Source organism: Cricetulus griseus, chromosome 4 (assembly GCF_003668045.3).
Source record: "Cricetulus griseus strain 17A/GY chromosome 4, alternate assembly CriGri-PICRH-1.0, whole genome shotgun sequence".
Classification (NCBI taxonomy): Eukaryota; Metazoa; Chordata; class Mammalia; order Rodentia; family Cricetidae; genus Cricetulus; species Cricetulus griseus.
The window spans coordinates 53146546-53165460 of NC_048597.1; the positions used below are offsets into that span (position 1 = coordinate 53146546).

Genomic DNA, 18915 nt, shown 5'->3' on the forward strand with positions numbered 1-18915 from the left:
TTTTTATTATAGTTCTCTTCAAAATGGACTATGGTATTTTAAAAACATTATTCATGTTATTTTCTTTCTCCTTTATTTATAGCCCATATACTTTATATCTTTTTGGTTAAACAGTCATTAAATTGGGAATTTTTAAAAAAAGATTTATTTATTATGTATAGTGTCCTGCCTGCATGTATAACTGAGGACCAGAAGAGGGCACCAGATCTCACCATAGATGGTTGTGAGCCACCCTGTGGTTGCTGGGTATTGAGCTCAGAACCTCTGGAAGAACAGCAATGACTCTCAACCTCTGAGCTACTTCTCCAGCCCCCTAAATTGGGAATTTTTAACAATAGTAGAGACATAAAAGGAAATAGATAATACTTTAAATAAAAATTATTTAGGCATTCACTTAGCTATATGGCTATAACTACCAAAAGTATCATTAAACTAATTGGAAGTAGTTGCCTTTAGAAAATTGGAAATAATATCGATTACACATCCAAGGAATGTGCTTTTAATACTTAAAGAACTATGTGGATCTTTACATGCATGAATAATTGTAAAGGAAAATAGTAGAATTAAAGATTCAAGTGTTACTACTTGGGGAAAAAAAACCCATGGTGTTGCATTTATGTAATGTGAAATGTGATTATTAAGAAAACATAAAATTAATACATATTTATACTTTTCAATGAAAACAAAATATTCAATAAATAACTTTGAAGTTTAGTAAAATTTTACAAAAGCCATACCAAATAGCCAGATCATGAGTGAAACTGATTTACTCTGTACATGGGGGTTTCTCTAAAAAGATAAACCTAAAGCTAAATTTATAACACTAACTATAACTTAAAAAATCACATTCCCAAACTGTCAAATTATTAACATCTCAGATTTACTAAATAGAAAAGAAAAAAGTTATATTTTGGCAATAGTTCCTCTAATTGGCATTTATATAGCCAATGCTGTATGACTATTCTTTATATTAAAAGTTTTTTTTTTCTCTTACCATTCTGTATGAGTTGAATATGCCCTCCCAAAAGCCAGAAGAGAGAATCAGTCACAATTTGGAAAAAATGTAGTAATTTATCTTTCTCTTCACCCTTAATACAAAAGACAAAAAAATTTACTTTGTATAATCTAACTTACATAATAAAAAGAAAGAACAAGAAAAAAACATCTCTCAGGATAGTTAGCAGACTTTATTTCCAGATTCAATAGCTACTTATAGAAAACCCAAACTTGTAGTGCTTTGTTTCTTCATTTGCAAAGGCAATGGTTGCAGTGTATGAATGCTCTACTACTCACAGATAAACCAAATGTACCCAGATAAAACAAAACAAAGTATGTAACCTAGAAATTACAGACTGATATACTGGAACTTCTTAATGGTTGATAAGCATCATAATGACCTGTGGATCTTTTAAATGTATTTATTTGCACAAGTCCAAATATAAATAATCTGAACTTCCAAAGCTAAAGTCTAGACATCTGTATTTTCACAAAGTTAGATGAGTGATTTCATTATGCAGCCAGGGTTGAAAACCATGGCAATATGAAAATGTATGCATGTAAGGCATTATTAATAGAACTTTTCAGTTTCAGTTTCTACTCTAAGACTTTATGAGAGCAGAGAGCATACCACTTACTCCCTGTTATACTGCCTACAATTTTAATGTACAGTAAATGTTCCATAAATATATACTAAGTAAATAAACAACTTTTTGCTGAATCTATTCTTTTTTTTTTCAACTTTTTTTTTATTTGACATGACAATCCCAGTTCCCTTCTCCCTCCCATCCTCCCTTACCACCGGCCCCCCAACTAAAACCCTACCTATCACATATTCTTTCTGCTCCCCCTGGATGGTGAGGCCTTCCATAGGGTGTCATCAGAGTCTATTGTATCCTTTGGAATATGGCTTAAGGAGTGTGTCTTGGCTCAGGGAGTATTCCTCTATATGGAATGGGCTCCCAAAGTCCACACCTATGCTAGGGATAAATACTGAACTTCTACAGGAGGTCCTGTAGATTTCAGAGGTTTCCTCACAGAAACCCATGTTCCTGGGGTCTGGATCAGTCCCATGCTGGTATTCCAGCTATCAGTCTGGGGAGCAAGAGTTCCCAGATGTTCACGTCAGCTGTTTCTGTGGGTTTCACCAGCCTGGTCTGGAACCCTTTACTCTTCACTCGTCCTTCTCTGCATCTGGGTTCCAGTTCAGTTCGGTGACTAGTTGTGGGTGTCTGCTTCTACTTCCACCAGCTGTTGGGGTCTGTTTGATAATGTCAATCATTAATTTACAACTCCTGACACAGGTTAACAAAATTTGCCCTTTAATCACTTCAAAGTTCTTGAATGGGGATTTTTTCTTTCCTGTTACAGTTGGAGATATTTAAAACTAGTGTACAGGTTGGGCCAGAACATCTAATATATGTCCTACTATGTTACAAAGTACCCACTTACTATCACATTCTTAAAGTTTTGCTTGGAAGCTCCTAAGTAGACTAACGTTCACTCAAGATTCTGTGACCATTGAGTTAAATCCTCTACCAACAATATTTCTTATATTTGGGCTAGCATATTGTCCACATTGTTGAATTTCTCATTTAATTCCATTCTTTTTGCATATAAGATTTATTTAATATGTATATTTTTGTCTGCATGTATGCATTCAAGCAATGCCTGAGGAGGCCAAAGAGGGAGTCAGATCCGGATAGTTATAGATGATGTGGGTGCTGGGATTAGAACCCAGGTCCTCTGGAAGAGCAGTCAGTGCTCTTAACCACTAAGCCATCTCTTCAGCTTCTTAATTCCAGTCTTGTAATTTTTTATTTAATGTTTTGAAATAAAAACCCATTGGTCTTCTATTTTTCATAAGAAATAGCTAAGATCTTATTAGCCTCACAAATATTTAGGTACAAGGCAGAATCTAGACTTCATAAAAATCAATGCTCTAAAAGGAACTTAACAGTGGTTATTATGAACTGTGTCTCCCAAAATACATACGTTGATGTCTTAAACCCCAATGTGATATGTGTAGAAGCATAAAATCATGAGGATAGTGCCTTCTTGATGAACTTAGTGTCCTTATAAGATTACTCCACCCCCTGACAAGACCATATGAAAACAGCCAGGTGGCAGCTATCTCTATCGGCTAGCTACAAATTAAGTTCTACCAGTAACTAAATCTGTCTGTCTTATTTTTGTACTTCCCAGTTCGCAGAATCGCAAAACCAAAAATGTCCACTTTTCTTAAAATAGTCTACTTTGTTATGGTAGCCTAAATTATGACACTGATGAATTCTCTCCATAATTTACAAAAGTTGTGAATGTATTCAAATCTAATACAACAGTAGGCCCAAAGATATATTCTGCCAAGAACTCTTCCAAGGAAAAAGGGATTTATCCCCATAGACTGAGGGTAGAAGTTAACAAGCACCTTTTAAAAGGGACTTAGAATGAGCTAAATGGACTTAGAGAACTATTTAAAACTTGATCCTGCCAGCTTTTAGATTGGTGCTATTCCAAAAGCTCTACTAGTTCTCAGTCTTTTGAATTTAAAATAATACTGTCATCTATCAGCTTCTATAACTGCTAACTTCTTTACTCCATATACAAAGGGGGGTACACAAACTCCTATTGGTTCTATTTTTGCTAGAATTCTATGTTTGCTAGAACACTAATACATGTGGTTGTCCCCATAACAATTGCCTGCATACGTGCTTGTGTGTGTGTGTGTGTGTGTGTGTGTGTGTGTGTGTGTGTGTGTGTGTGAAACAGAGGAAAAGAAGCTCAAACAAAAATCCATAGAAAGAAATTCAAGAGTAAAGAGACAGCCTATTGAATATTGCAAACTATGTATCTGATAAAAGTTTGATGAATAGAATAACATATAAAGAACTCAAGTAACTGAAAGCAAGAAAGAAAAAAGAATCTAAAAGGACATTTCTCAAAAGAACACATACAAATGGCCAACAGGTTTATTAGAAAATGCTCAGTATTAATAATCACCAGGAAAAGGGCAATCAAAACCCCAGTTGGCTAAATGGCTATTATCAGAAAGACAAAAATAACAACAGATAAATAGGATGTAAAAGGGGGGAAAATATAAACGTGCTACAATTATAGAACATTTTGTGGGAGTTCAACAAGATTTTATATGCAGTAATTACATTACTAGATTTTTATTTAAAAGAAGTGAAATTAATATCAATACACATGTACTTCTATTTTTGTACTCCTTTATTATAACACTATTCATAATATTAAAAAATAGAAATAACCTAAGTATCTATCAACCAATGAGTGCTCAAATAATAGATACTTTTCAGGCATAAAAAGGATGAATTTCTGTCATTAGCAACACCATGGATGGAAGTGAAGATCAGTAAGTGAAATAGGCCAGGCCAGAAACTCACATACTATATGAATTCACACTTATAGAATCTAAAACAAGCTGAATACAGACATTGAGACTAGAATACTGGTTACCAGTGGCTAGGGATAAGAGGAGAAGATGATGGGGGAAAGTTTAAAAGTGGGCATTATTTAATATTTAAAGATAATTTGAGATACTCTATGGCACATGTGATGGTTATATGTAATGATAAACGTTTACTTTTCTTTAAAAAAAGTAGTAATTTTATTCTGAATATTAAAGAGATTAACAAATGGTTGTCTCATTATTCTGACAGTCATACAAACTTAATACTGTGAACAAAGTTGCAAACTCATATAGTTTCTAACAACTCCTAGTTAGCCATTAAGAGAGTTATAGACTGGAAGTCGTTCAGGCCCATGGTCTTAGTACTTGGGAAGTTGATTCAGCATGAATGCATGCCTGCCTGAGCTACTCAGTGAATTTGTAGCAACCACGAGTCAGGAATAAAATGATTCTTGTTGGGCATAGCACATGCCTCTGATCCTAGCACTCAGGATGCAGAGACAGGCAGATTTCTGTGAGTTTGAGGCTAGCCTGATCCACACAGAATTCCAGCCAGGATTACAGAGTGAAACCTTGTCTCAAAAATCAAAACAAACAAAAAGCAAAAACAACAAATGAAGATGAGAAGTCTTTGGTATTCAAATTAGAATTTGAGTTCTCTGCTGTGCCATTTTGGGCTAGTTTAATACAACTGGTTGAAAAAGGATTGAAGAAGATGAAGAAATTTTCAAGGTCTGGTCTTATTCCTACACTCAGGGTTAGGACTGAGGACTGAGCACAAATACACTTAAGGCCTGACTGTGAGTGCAATGGGACAATTTGGAAGACAATCACTTAGGGTCAAGTCAAGCTGTTATGAGTTACCAGATTAACTCTAACCTGGGGCCCTTGTACTGGAGTCCTGAGGAAAAATGGGAACTACAGATGAGAGAGGCTGGTAAGTTAGTATATGACAGACTCAGTCATTCACAAGGATGGAAGCAGAAGCTGCCAAGACAATTTAACAGATAAAAGATATGACTCCACCCTTATAGGCAGCAGTGCTAAGTAAATTCCTAAAGATTTCTCATTGGGCAGGCTTCTCTGTTTCTACACTATATAGTACAAACTATATGTTCTCTATATGAAATATGTATACAGCATAGATCTTGCAGGGTAACAGGACAATAGAACATCACCCTGCCCTTGACCTGTCCCTGAACCCAGGACTTGGAAGTCTCCACCCCCATGACTCAGGGTTAATGGGCAAAACTTTATATTTTGCCCCTTGCTCACTGTACATGCTCCAAAGACCCTATAAAAGCCCTACCCTCAGCCCAGCTCCCTGCTGTCTCTGTTCCCACTCAGAGGCAGCCACTATTCTGTGTTTCTCCCTAATAAATCTTGTGTGAGGTTTGTTTGTATAGTGTGATTTTGTGGTATTCCTTGGCTCCCGATTACCAAGATACCCTTGTGCCAGAAAGCCCTTTCAGACAATAGGCTTGGATGCTTAAAGAGTGTCAGAACACATGATCTTCAAAAACTTGTTTTCTTGTGAGAAAAAAGATCTTATCTGAAATTTAAAAATTTGTACAGCATTTGCTATTGTTCTAAGGTGTCATCACAGATTCCATCTTCAAATTCTGATGTGCTGATGTGGCACTTCCTTATAGAAAGTGGACTACAAGCAGGACAACATTCCTGGATACTAGAATGCTGCCTTCCATAGACAAGGCCTGGATTTTGCTCAACAGCTCCCCAATCTGTAAAGATCTAAAGTAGGTACTTGATAAGGCAAAGAATCAATTCTGTGGCCTATACAACTCAAAAACCTCTTGTATTCCTTCGGATCATTTCCTCTATTCATTCTCTCCCTCTCCTTTCTTCCCTCTCTCCCCTTTCTTTCCCTTCCTCCCATCCCAGAACATCATGTATAATATTGTGCTCACTTAAGTTTTCATGACTACTCTACAACACTCTTCTCTATTCAAGTTAAGAGCTGGACCTGAAGCTCATCTATTCTGATCTCCATCTTCTGACTTTCTGAGTTCCTCTTTGGGTTGTGTTCTTTTAGTTGATAGAGTTCAACATTTCAACAGGCTCTCCATACTTCCACTTTCATTCTAACTTTTAATTGATGCTCTAAAGTATCTAACTTCTCCTGTTTCCTTTGGAGCTCAGCCTGCATGTCTGAGTTCTGCTTCTAAAAGCTTTCAGTTGCAGAGCTCGATCTCTTCTTCTATTCCCTTAGCTATAACAACATGATGCCCTCTTCACTTTATGAATGAAATTGGAAAGGAATATTTGCTCTCCAGACCACATCATGTTGCTCCACATAGCAGAACTGGCAATATTCATACTTGGACACACAGTAAACTTTAAATTGGACTTTCTGTTGTTTGGCTGATTGTGTTTATGTCACTAGGCAAAGTAACTCACAAGAAGGTATAATACTCCTGGATAGTCTTCCACTTCACTCTAAAGATGTTGATCCAATTCCTGTAACTGGGAATGAAATGCTAGATGAAGGTTTAATAGTATGTGTATCTTCTCCAAGAACACAGAAAATCTCCACACTACTAAATATGAGCGAGAGAAATTACATGACCCAGGAAGACAGCTATTATGGAGTAAAGGGGATTATCTATTGTCTTTTCTATGGTGGGTCTAGGAACAGCAGACAGCAATAGTGCAACAGCAACAGGGCACCCAAAGGCAAACTATGTGCCTTTTTTTTTCTTTTTTTTACCAAAAAGAAATGACAAATGTCAGAGGAGATAGATTTGTTTATCCTGATATGGATATTATATATAGTATAAAAGTATCAAAATATTACATTGTTCCCTTAAAGTACGTACAACTTCATTACGTATCAATTAAAAAACAATAGAGTCTAACTAGCCTGAAGTATCAGAAATTAAGTTTGAAACAGCTAGAGCAGTCTGGAAAGAAGTAGGCTATAAAGCAGGAAACTCCAAAACCTGTATGTAAATGTCTACTCAATTTTTGACTTAACTATGCACTTTTAAGAACAAGCTCTAAGAAGCCAGGGAAAACTATAGCTGGAGGGCTGAAGGAATTAGTATCAGTCTTATTTCCTACCAATTGTTGGGCTTAGAGTTTAGAGTTCAGCTTCCTCCATATTAGATGGTCTGGGTTAGCACTTTTAGCTTTCATTTAAACCAAAAGACTACAAATAATGAGTAGACTAAGGGCAATCCTATATTCATAAAACTGGAATAAATCTATCCTAAGGAAGGCTAAAAGAATCACCTGATCTGCCAGAATGTAACTGATTCTCAACAGTCCTTAAAGGAAGGTAAGTGCTCCTACAATGTATCATTTGGGGTCCATGATAAAACAAAAAATACTAGGTAAGTGAAGAAAAAAATTAGCCCTGTAAAAAAAGAGGGGGAATAAAAAGGACATAAAAGCAAACTCTCATGTGATCCAGGTATTGAGCCTGTAAATAAGGGCTTGAAGTAATTATAATAAATATAGTAAAGAATCTACAAGAAAAGAAGGATATGAAGATTATGATATGAAGGAGAAGATTATGAAATCTCTACGGGAAAAGAAATCATAATTAAGAAATGTAATACACAAAACAAAAATTCATTACATGGGATTACTAATAGATCACATTGAATAAATTATCAATATGAAGGTATACTACTAGAAAGTATTCAAACATAAACAACCACAGCAAGATGAATAGAAGGGAAATGCAGTAAGAATGAAGGCTGAGGCAAGAGGATAAGGAGGCCAGCCTGTAGCAAATAAAACCCAGTTTACATGAGACCCTAGCTCAAAAATACAGAAACAAACTAAAACCCAAACCCAGATACAGACACAGAGACAGAAATACACAGAAGAGAATGAATGAATAAACATACAGTATTTTTAGTTATCATTTACACATTTTCTAATGTAGAGAGAGATTATATAGCATGAATAAATGTTAGTATTTTGTCACAATAAAATTAATTTAGAAATCAATAATAATACACAAATAAAATCTTCAAATATCTTAAGATTATGCAGTATACTTTTTATAAAAGCATAATACCCCTAAGAAATATTTGAATTATAAAGTTCACCATATTTGAGTTGAAATATTTTTTAAAGAAGAGGTCTGAAATATGAAACAGAAAGTTTACATATCTTCTTTATCACCATTAGAGATATTAGAAAAGCCCTGGGCTTAGAGAACAACTCTCCTCCAATTAAAGAAGGGAATAAGAAGAAGAAAATTTAAGGAGAGTATGTCCAGGAAAATGCAATGGATATAAGTATATATTATATGGGTATTGCCCAAAATTAAGTGGTAAGACAGACTCTTCAGCTGGGCATTGGTGGTGCATGCCTTTAATCCCAGCACTCAGGAGGCAGAAGCAAGCGGATCTCTGTGAGTTCGAGATCACGCTGGTCTACAAGAGCTAGTTCCAGGACAGCCTCCAAAGCCACATAGAAACCCTATCTCGAAAAACCAAAAAAAAAAAAAAAAAAAAAAAAAGACAGACTCTTCAAAAATCATACAGTATTCTTTAGCTAGCATTCACAAATTTTCTAATATAGAGAATAGTTATTAGGATTGAAGTCTCTTTATTCAAGAACACACCAGGGCAAAACACAGGCCACAGCTAGATTATAGAACCCAGCAAGCGCGGGTCCACCTGGTACCTGTCCCAGGACTATTGGGCGGGGCTAGGGTGTCTCCCTACAAATAGTTCTCGGTTTTTTGGTTTTTTATTTTTGGTTAAAGATGTTTAAATTCACTACTCTACTTGCATGTTATGCCAGATATAGCATATCTGATTAACAACATGGGAAAACTGAGGAAAGGCTAAATATGGTGTACATTGTTATAATCCCAGTACTCAGAAGACTTAAGCAGAAAGACTGACCCTCTGAAACCTGCAAGGCTATATACCGAGCATGAAGAAAGCCTGGGTTATACAGTGAAACCTTGTTTCAGGAAAAAAGAATAAAAATCATTGGGTTATAAGACCAAATAAACACATGCCTTAGCTGCATTGATGAAACATGTTTGTAATCGTCTCCCCAAGACAAGAAAATTTTCGGCAGCTGATGGAAGTAATTCCTTGTAAAACTCCTCTCCATCTTCTCCTGGCTCTAAGCCCACACAGCAATGACTGAAATAAGAGTACAAGTTTGTGTTAATAATAAATATCAGTTTAATGTTCAAACTTCCATAGGCCTTATGCTTTAATGAAAATCTTAAGTGCCATTCTGTTGTTGACAAGCCAATTAAAAACTTAGTGGAAATTTTCAACTTTTTAAGAGAACTAAACTGTGATATGACCTTGCTTACATTTAGTTGCAGAACTCACATATTCATAAACCAAACATAATGGCCCCTTAAGAAATGAAAGGCATGCTTTTAATAGCTCATGCCTTTATCCCAGCACCCTGGGAAGCAGATACAGGCAGATCTCCATGAGTTCAAGGCCAGCCATGTTTACATAGTCAGTTCCAGGTCAGCCAAGTTTACATAGTGAAACCCTGTCTCTGAAAACAAACAAAACGAAGGAAGGAAGGAAGGAAGGGGGGGAGGGAGGGAGGAGGGAGGGAGGGAGGGAGGGAGGGAGGACATTAAAGACATGGTTTACATTGAAGAGAAACTAGACATATTTTCAGTAAGTTGGTTACAATCACCCTAAAAGGCAAAGAATACTTTGGCCGTTTAGTTCATGTTAATTTCTGTTAACTGATATATTTTAGAAATCTAATATAAAAAAAATCTAGGGTGAGGTTAATCTTCAAGGAACAATGATAAGAAAACCAGACATTCTAGTTTCATACCCAATTCTTCTTCCCAACAGACTGCTTTCTTAAGATCCACGGATTATCGAGACAGTGGTGGCACACGTCTTTAATCCCAGTACTTGGGAGGTAGAGGCAGGTGGATCTCTGTGAGTTCGAGACCAGCCTGGTCTACAAGAGCTAGTTCCAGGATAGCCTCCAAGTCACAGAGAAATCCTGCCTTGAAAAACCCAAAAAAAGAAAAACCAAAAACAAATCCACAGATTATCTGCCTGTATATTCTTTATATCAGAAGGGAAAACAGTAAACCTATACCCTAACTGTAATAGGAACATTTTATAATACACAGAAAAGACGAAAAAGCCCTTTAGAGAACTGTGTCTTCATGAAACTACACAGTAAAGGTATTCCTTAGATAGGAGTTGAATATATTAAAAATATCAATATTAAAAGTACTTGTAAAGGCCCTCTTAGCGCAGTAGGCAGCGTGTCAGTCTCATAAAAGTACTTGTATAGTAGTCTCATATCAAAAAGAGCCTTCAACCCAAAAGTGGGTAGTAGTATGATAAGTACTGTTGTCTAAGTCTTTTCAACACAATGTGCACACACTGATAAAGAATGGCAATTATAAGTCAAGCATACTAAAAACATAACTGGCTAATGTTTGTATCAAGTTTTTACTTTCTTTTTAGTTCTTAAACTTAACTACTCAGAATAGCTGTATGATAGATGGCATTAATAAGAAAATTATATCCAACCAATATTGTCATCCTCTAACATATCTAATCAAAACATATATAGGCACTTACCAAACTGAAAATTCAACCAAAACTGAAATAATTAATCTTGAAAATTAAAGTATAAAGAAGTATTAACATTTTTGTAACTGTGTACTTTGAATTGGGCCTTTATGCAATGACAAAGTAGGAGTAAGCAATTTAGAAAGTTAGGATCTAAAACAGGATAGTATTAATATGAAAAAAAATCTCTCCTGTGAGAATAGTTCATTTAAAGTCAAATGGGATGGGACTGAAGAGATGGCTCAATAGTTAAGAGCCCTTGTTGCTCTTACAAAGTACCAGAGTTCAAATCTCAGAACCCAATCTGACAGATTACAACCATCTATAACTTCAGCTCTAAGGTATCCAAAGTGTTCTTCTGGCCTCTGTGGGCACCTGTACTCATGTGCATATACCTACACACAGACACCTACATATACACATAATTATAAAATAATAAATTTCTTCAAATGGGAATGGAAAGATTACCTCAGGCACCAAGAAGACTTAATCCTTTAGCACCTTCTTTTAAAAAATTACGATCTTTCAATTATTAACATGGCAGTAGAAAAGTAAATGATGCTTCAAAATTTCATGGACAGCATTTGGGCTACCTAATGCATATACGATTTAGATAGCTAAATTACTATAAAGTGAAATGAAGTTTCTATACTTGTTCTCACATAGTACTTTGCTGTATACTTTCATTTTGGCACCTAATTCAAGTATAACTGTTTCACAATCTCTATTGTGAGTTTTTCAAGTAAAGAGCTTTAATTTCTTCATTTCTTCAAATATTTCTGAGTCAATAGGAATATATTAGCTAGTTGGGACTCAAGTGGTAAACAAAAGAAATGATCATTATGGAAAGAAATCTAAAGACAATCAATTGCAACTGGAGTAACAAACAATATTACTCAGTGTGAAAGAAAAGTACAACCAAAACATACCACAGGATATTCTAATTCTTATTAGAATGACAAATAAAAAAAAAGAAATATTGAAAATAAGAACAAGCTAACCTATTTGCTTCATTTTACCTTAGTATCTGTGTAAGCTGGGAAATTGTAGTCCAACCACCCTGGATTCGAGAACAATCTTGACTGAGGACCAATAGACAATACTGAATGAGGTCATAACAATATATATCTTGTTTGACTTTCTTCAACTCTGAGCTTCCCAAAGGAGTGCTGTTTATTATTTCTAAAGCAAGAGAACAGATACACTTACTTTTGTTCAACACATCTAAGAGATACTTGTATTTTTATATGTGATCATTAAAAATATGGCAAAAAAGAAAATGCTATTCCTCAGTGTTAAGATTTCTTTAAACAAATTAGAACACTAACATCATATCATAATAGAACCAGTATTTACTTAATGTCTTTCTTAACTATGTTAAGTATTTTCTTACCTTTTAACTTCAACAATATAACAGGGACATTCTGTTCAGGACTTTTTGCTACTTCAGCAGCTAAAGACAAGATCCTTGGATCTGTACCTGTTGGCTTCATTTTTTTTTTTTTCCTACTACCTGTATTTTAACAGAAAAAAAAGTTAAAACAAACAAGCAAAAACTCAAAGGTCAAATATCCAAAGGATCAGAAACTGTGCTAGCTTTACACTCACCCTCTCTACACAATTCTAGGATAGAATTCATATAGGAGAAACAGACTGTAGGAAGAGTTGATATGTCAGGCTTCATACAGCTATTTCTTCAAAGGTCAGTTTACAAGGCTGGCCCTTGGCTATTATCTAGAATGCAGACTTTGGAAGGATTTTTATTGATTTCTTATAAGCCTATAGATCACTGTTCCTAAACTGTTAGAAAAATAATGGTTGTGGTAAACAATCTGCTTTTCCTATAGAGCCCAAAAATTATTATTTCTCTGATTTTCAATACTTAATGAAATACCTGAGATGAAGTATTTTACAAAGAAGTTTATTTGGCTCACAGTTCTGAAAGTTCAAGGGTCTTGTGCCATGCTTAGCTCTGGTGAGAGCTGTCTTGGCTTTGCCATATGACAGATGGTATCATAGCATGCATGGAAGACATCAGATAGCAAAAGATACCCAAGAGAGACTGAGAAGGGGCCAGCTTACTTTTTGTAAATCTTCTCTTAAGGACTATCAAAACTTTTACAGAAACTATATCAAATCTTTTAAGGTTGGTGATACCAATTATTTCCCACTAGGCCTTACCTCTTCAAGATTCCACCACTTCTCATCATTGATATCAAGGACCAATCTTTCAACACACAAACCAGCAAAAATTCTAGTCACTGAGTATCTCATAAGCTTCCCTAGTAGAAAACACTTTAAAGGTGTTGTCACAACAGTTTTGCTTGAGAAATTGTGTGTGTCCTATGTAATTCTAATGGGAAAGGATCTTGGAAGACCAGGCCTGGTTTCCTCTGGATGTATCCCATATGGTCTTTGACTTTGATAACTTTGCTTTGCTTATCTTCACTACAAATTATAGCTAACAAGTAAGATAATACATGAGTTGAGTCCTGTAAGCCCTTCTACCTAATCACTAAATCTGGAGATGGTTTGGAAAGCTCTAACATACTAGGCCTCAGAAAGGTTATATAATTACAAGAAAATTAAAAATTTTTTATATTGAATCAACTCTAAAATGTAAAAAAAAGTCCACATCTGAATTTTCTTACCAAAACTTCTCTATATGTACTAAAGTATTTGAAGCTTAATAGTATCATTTAATATAAAACATTTTTAATTAATAAAGGATAATATATATTATGGGCTAGGACCTGTGCTAAGTAGGTTTTAAAGCATTATTTTATCCTCACAATGGGATAAAATTATGGGACTATGCAGCAGTGCCCATAATCATCTCCAATGTGCAGTTAAAAAATAAATAAAACTTATCTGGTTATAGTGGCACATGCTTTTAAACCTAGTACTTGGGAGGCAGAGGCAAGTGGATCCCTGTAATTTCAAGGCCAGCCTGTCTATGTAGTAAGTTCCAGGGCAACCACAGCTACATAATGAGACCATCTTGAAAGAAAAACCATTAATGAAAAAAAGAAAACTTGAAGAAACTTGTCACAGCTCCACCAATATATGGTAGCATTAGTTAGATATCAGTCTAACTACAAATCTTGTGATTTTACACTTATTCTTATCCAAAAAAAAAAAAAAAAGCCGAGAAGCTATAAAACCTGTGATTATTTATTTATTTATTTATTTATTTATTTTATTTTGGTTTTTCAAGACGGTATTTCTCTGTATAACAGTCCTGGCTGTCCTGGACCTTGCTTTGTAGACCAGGCTGGCTTTGAACTCACTGAGATCTGACTGCTTCTGCCTCCCAAGCATTGGGATTAAAGGCGTGTGCCACTATTATCCATCAAAGCCTGTGATTTTAATTACAATGTTCATTTTTTTTTCTTCCAGGTAAAACTATAAACATAAAAGATATTTTCAAATAATCTAACTCATTTCTTGGCTATTATTCTGACTGACATTATGGTCCCATCTTTGTATTTACAAGTTGGCTGCAATATAGTCATTCAAAAATCATCTTTCTTCTTGGGAAAAATATAAATCATTCATAGACAAGTTCACTGAAGCCATTTTAAAGAAAGACCAATAAAACACTTAGCATTGTAGAAGATACAAAACTTTCCTATAGAATGCATGTTAATTATCTTACTCTTTCCAGTGTCTGCATTATCCTATCTGTTCTTTGTGAGAGTGCATTGAAATATACTTAAACATCTCATTCACTGGATGTCATTTAGGTTGCAAATTATTATATACAATACTGCAATAGAAATCCATGTGCAAGTAAGTATGTATGCACTCATTTGGCCCACAGAACAAATGCCCCTTGATATTAGACGGCCAAAAGTCAACGATCTTAGCTTCTCAAAACAAATATTTCCATCTGTAAGCAAAGCTGCTATTCCTAGGCCCTGCAATTCAAAATTTAGAAGGTAGCCACCAATGATGTCTTAAAATACGAAAGTATAGCTGAATCCTAAATAAGCATGCCCTATAATTGTACTTGCTTGCATGTATTTCATTTAACCATCTCAACAATTCTAAAGGAGGGGCATTGTTTTCTGCATAGCTATTATCATTACTTCCCGAATTCTAATGATTCTAATGATAAACGCGTTTGTTTGAATTGCTTGCACAAAGTCACAGCGTTACAATGAAACTGGAGTACAAGCTCAGAGATTCTGGCTCCAAAACCTTCGTGTCTAATTATCATATAAAACAGTCTCCATGCACCTTTAGAGGGTAGAAGGCAAACCTAATCACCTGTCCACCTGGAAAAATACATTGACATATCTGTTTAAGGTAGAAGTGGAGGAATGATACAATTAGCCTGAAAAAAAAAAAAAATCATCTGCTGGAGCAACTCATTGCATGGTTTTACTGAATTCCCTTCTAACATTCATAATGAATGCTTTCTCTCACTTTACAATGATGCTGTGAAGTGTCAAGAGGAAAGGGAAAAAAAAGACAATTATTGATCAATTCATACGTTTACTCTGTTGCTAGGCCGATCCTTGAGGAATCAAGAGTCCCAGGCCGTGCCCTTCACTGCCTCCAGGAATCACTAGGATGGAAACAAATGCCAGAAACCTAATGCAGTCAGTTACCCCTAGTCCTAAGCTTCATCCCCCCGCCCCCCGCGCCCCGCGCCCCGCGCCCCGCCCCGAAATGCTCCCTCCTCAGACCCTAACCCTGGCGGGAAAAGGCCTGTGGTGTTTAAAGGTTAAAAAACGGCCCTCAAGGGAACTGCATCACTTCCAGTGGCTTCCAGTCTGGTCAGGGCACCGACGGGGTAGCGGCTGGGGTTCTAGAACCGGCCGGGAGCTACTAGGCCTCGGGAAGCCACAGGCCTGGGCCCAGCCGCCGCCCCTCCTCAGGCGTCCGTTTCCAAACCTGCGGGCCAGGCGCGGAGGAGGCCCAGCTCCGGTCACCAGGCCCCGCCAGCCAGTTCACTAGGTCGAAGAGCCTGGCGTCCTAGCTTCTCCGCCCCCTGGATGCCTCAGCCATCCCAGGCGCCACCTCAGCTCTGTTACCTCATCTTCGCCTCGCCTTCGTCCACCTCAGGCCCAGACCCGCAGCGCGCACCTCAGCACGGCTGCGTTCGCCGAGCTGCGTGCGTCGCGACGCGGGAAGGGGGCTAAGGGCGGGAGAGGGGGGCTAGGGGCGGGGCGGGACCGCAGGGGATGGGCGTGGCAGCTGTCTCCAGACAGCCAATCAGGACGCGGGGCCTCCAAGGGGCGGGCGCACGCGCCGGAGATCCCAGCCCGCAGGCAGGGACCGAGCTCAGGCTCGCGGCCGGTGCAGCTGCTTGGAAGGCTGCGACAGCGGGTGGCGAAGGCCAAGTGGGTGGCAGAGAAAGAGAATGAATGGACCAGCGGGACTCGCGTACCTGGACCGTCGCGAGCGGGTTCTCAAATTAGGCGAAAGCTTCGAGAAGCAGCCGCGCTGTGCGTTCCACACCGTGCGCTGTGAGTGCGGGCTGCTCGGGGTACCCGGGAGGAACCTCCTGGGTGCTGTGTGGGTGGGTGACATGGAAGCAGACGCTTCGGAATTCTGTAATTCTGTCCCCGCGGCCCTTTGCGCACCGGGAAACCCGATGGCAGCATGATCCACTACACGGTTCCCAGTCTCGGCGCGGACACCTGGTGTCCTGCAGGTGTAGGAGAACCCTGGGAGGATTTAAGAGGGGCTGACAGGCAGGAGAGGACGTTTTGTGGGGAAGATCTGTAGGGGTGGCTGTGGAGACTAGCATGACAAGTGGATGGTGCAGCGAGGAAAGGTGACAGACAGATGGAACAAAGGACCGAATGCGGGGCAAAAGGGATGTTTAGAGGCCACAGGGACATTTCTTCCCCATTTTCACTTGTCCTCTGATGACGGTTCTCGTTTTAGTTTGTGGGGAGAGACTGTCAGCTATCTCAATAGTTTGTATCTTTTTTTAGATCTCAAATTTCATGGTCAGCTAAGTACTGATTATCAAAAACTGAAAGGTGAGGTTTTAATAAGTTATCTTTAATATTGTTGGAAAATTGGTTACAATGAGCCTTTTGTTTTAGTAATTACATGATATAGATGCCAGTACGAAAAAATATAGCATACTTTTGTATGTAAAATTTCTTTTTTGCATAATAGGCCTCAGAGTTCTAGAGCATAAAGGAAACATCGTTGAGTCGTGACCTCCTGTGTGTGTGTGTGTGTGTGTGTGTCTGTGTGAGTGTGTGTGACAAATTGTGAAGAGTTTTTTTTCACATCTTTTTTTTTTTCCAGCCCAGGTGTTCTTTACTGTCTCATTGTTTTACCTTCCTCAATCATTCTGTCCTTTTTCTTATAAAGTTTATATTCTGAAAACACCCTATTTAAACTCAGCCCTCAAAGTTTAAGTTGTAAACAATCTAACTATAATAACTCAGAGGAGATGTAGGAAGAAACAATGGTTTTAATTTTCAAATGATATGTTTACACTTTATTAAAAGGTTTTATTATGCATGTTTTGGTGGAGTAAACTGGAGAGATTTACCAGCAGAGCGCCAATGATGTCCCTTGTTTATTTTGCCCTGATGACAATTCAGACGACTTCCCAAAATGAAACAGGAGCAAGTGCTGTGCAGGTCCTTGTGTTCTCTCTCTCTCTCTCTCTCTCTCTCTCTCTCTCTCTCTCTCTCTCTCTCTCTCTCCCTCCCTCCCTCTTCAGTTTCATTTTCCAAAAGTAACATACTCTTCTTATCTGATCTCTCAATGCCCTTTCCCCAAGTAGCATGTCCTTTCCTCTTCCTTCTCAGATATGCAGTAATATTTTATTTTTCAAGCTACAAGGTTTAAAATAACAAAAAAGTTATATAGAGATAGATTATATTATTTTAAATTTTACATGTGTATATGTGGGCCTGAGTGTATATATGTACATCGTATGTATGCAGGTGCCCTCAGAGGCCACAAGAAAGCCTCACATCACTTGTAACTGGACTTACCAGTGATTATCAGTCACCTGATGTCAGTGCTCAAAATGATTCAAGTTTTCTGCAAGAACAAGTACTTTTAACTGCTGAGCCATCTCTCCAGTCCCTCAATGTGTCTATTTTTATAACGTAGGTATGCATTCTCTTCTTACAGATACAAATCCAAAATTAAATGAATGAAATACAGCTTCTGAAAAGTGCCTCAAAGGTGCTTCAAAGACTTTCATTTATAGCTTCTTTGATTGATTGATTGATTGACTGATTGATTGATTGCAGCATTAGAACTCAAACTCAGGGCCTGGCACATACTAGTCAAGTGATCTACCTGAGCTACATCCCCACCTTTACAAAAGTTCTTAAAATGATGAAATCATATTTTCTAGAGTCACATAACCCAGCCACAAGAAAGACAACAAACAAGAATATGCAAAAAGACAATGATAATAATAATTACAGAGTAAACAAACTTAGATTACACACTTAGTCTTGCAGAAGGCATTAAACAGGTTTTCAGTCTTTGTTTTTTTGTCTCTCTCTCTCCTTATTGAATTAAGTATAATATCACACAGATTCTTTTCATGTTTATTTAAGTAAAACCTGGTATTATACTTAAGAAGAGGTTCATTTCCAGGGTAACTCCGAGTCTTAATAATTCAGTGACAAGTGGAGACTACACAATAGAGAATTTTGCATTTGTGCAGGCCAGATGGGCCAAATTTATACCAAACACACAAGCTAGTGTCATTTGAGAGAAAGTATTATTTTGTCTTATCTACAGCATAAATTTTGCTTGTCTTTTATACTAAGGCTTTGGATAAGCTTGTCTGTGAACCCTGACCTTCACTAACTGCATATATAATGTGACTTTGAGAACATTTTCAAAGCTTTCAGCCTCAGTGTTCATATGTGAAAATGGTAATAGCTACCTTTTAGATTTTTTCTGAGGGATTATGGT

General features: G+C 37.3%; 2 protein-coding genes across 4 annotated transcripts in view; one reads left to right on the forward strand and one right to left on the reverse strand.

Moving 5' to 3' along the window:
- Iqcb1 (IQ motif containing B1) overlaps positions 1-16174 on the reverse strand; it is a 45189-nt gene extending 29015 nt beyond the window's left edge. The window contains exons 1-6 of one of the 2 annotated variants that reach the window (XM_027412741.2): positions 16038-16174; positions 15494-15568; positions 12389-12508; positions 12015-12177; positions 9435-9564; positions 995-1088 (exon numbers count right to left, since the gene is read on the reverse strand). In XM_027412741.2, coding sequence (XP_027268542.1) covers positions 995-1088; positions 9435-9564; positions 12015-12177; positions 12389-12488 — 487 coding nt within the window. In that variant the 5' untranslated portion in view covers positions 12489-12508; positions 15494-15568; positions 16038-16174. Of the gene's footprint in view, positions 1-994; positions 1089-9434; positions 9565-12014; positions 12178-12388; positions 12509-15493; positions 15595-16037 lie in introns of both variants that reach the window. The other variant, XM_027412742.2, reaches the window with a different exon arrangement.
- Positions 16175-16242: 68 nt separating this feature from the next.
- Eaf2 (ELL associated factor 2) overlaps positions 16243-18915 on the forward strand; it is a 38369-nt gene continuing 35696 nt past the window's right edge. Inside the window, exon 1 of one of the 2 annotated variants that reach the window (XM_027412744.2) lies at positions 16243-16472. In XM_027412744.2, coding sequence (XP_027268545.1) covers positions 16367-16472 — 106 coding nt within the window. In that variant the 5' untranslated portion in view covers positions 16243-16366. The remainder of the gene's footprint in view (positions 16473-18915) is intronic. The other variant, XM_027412746.2, reaches the window with a different exon arrangement.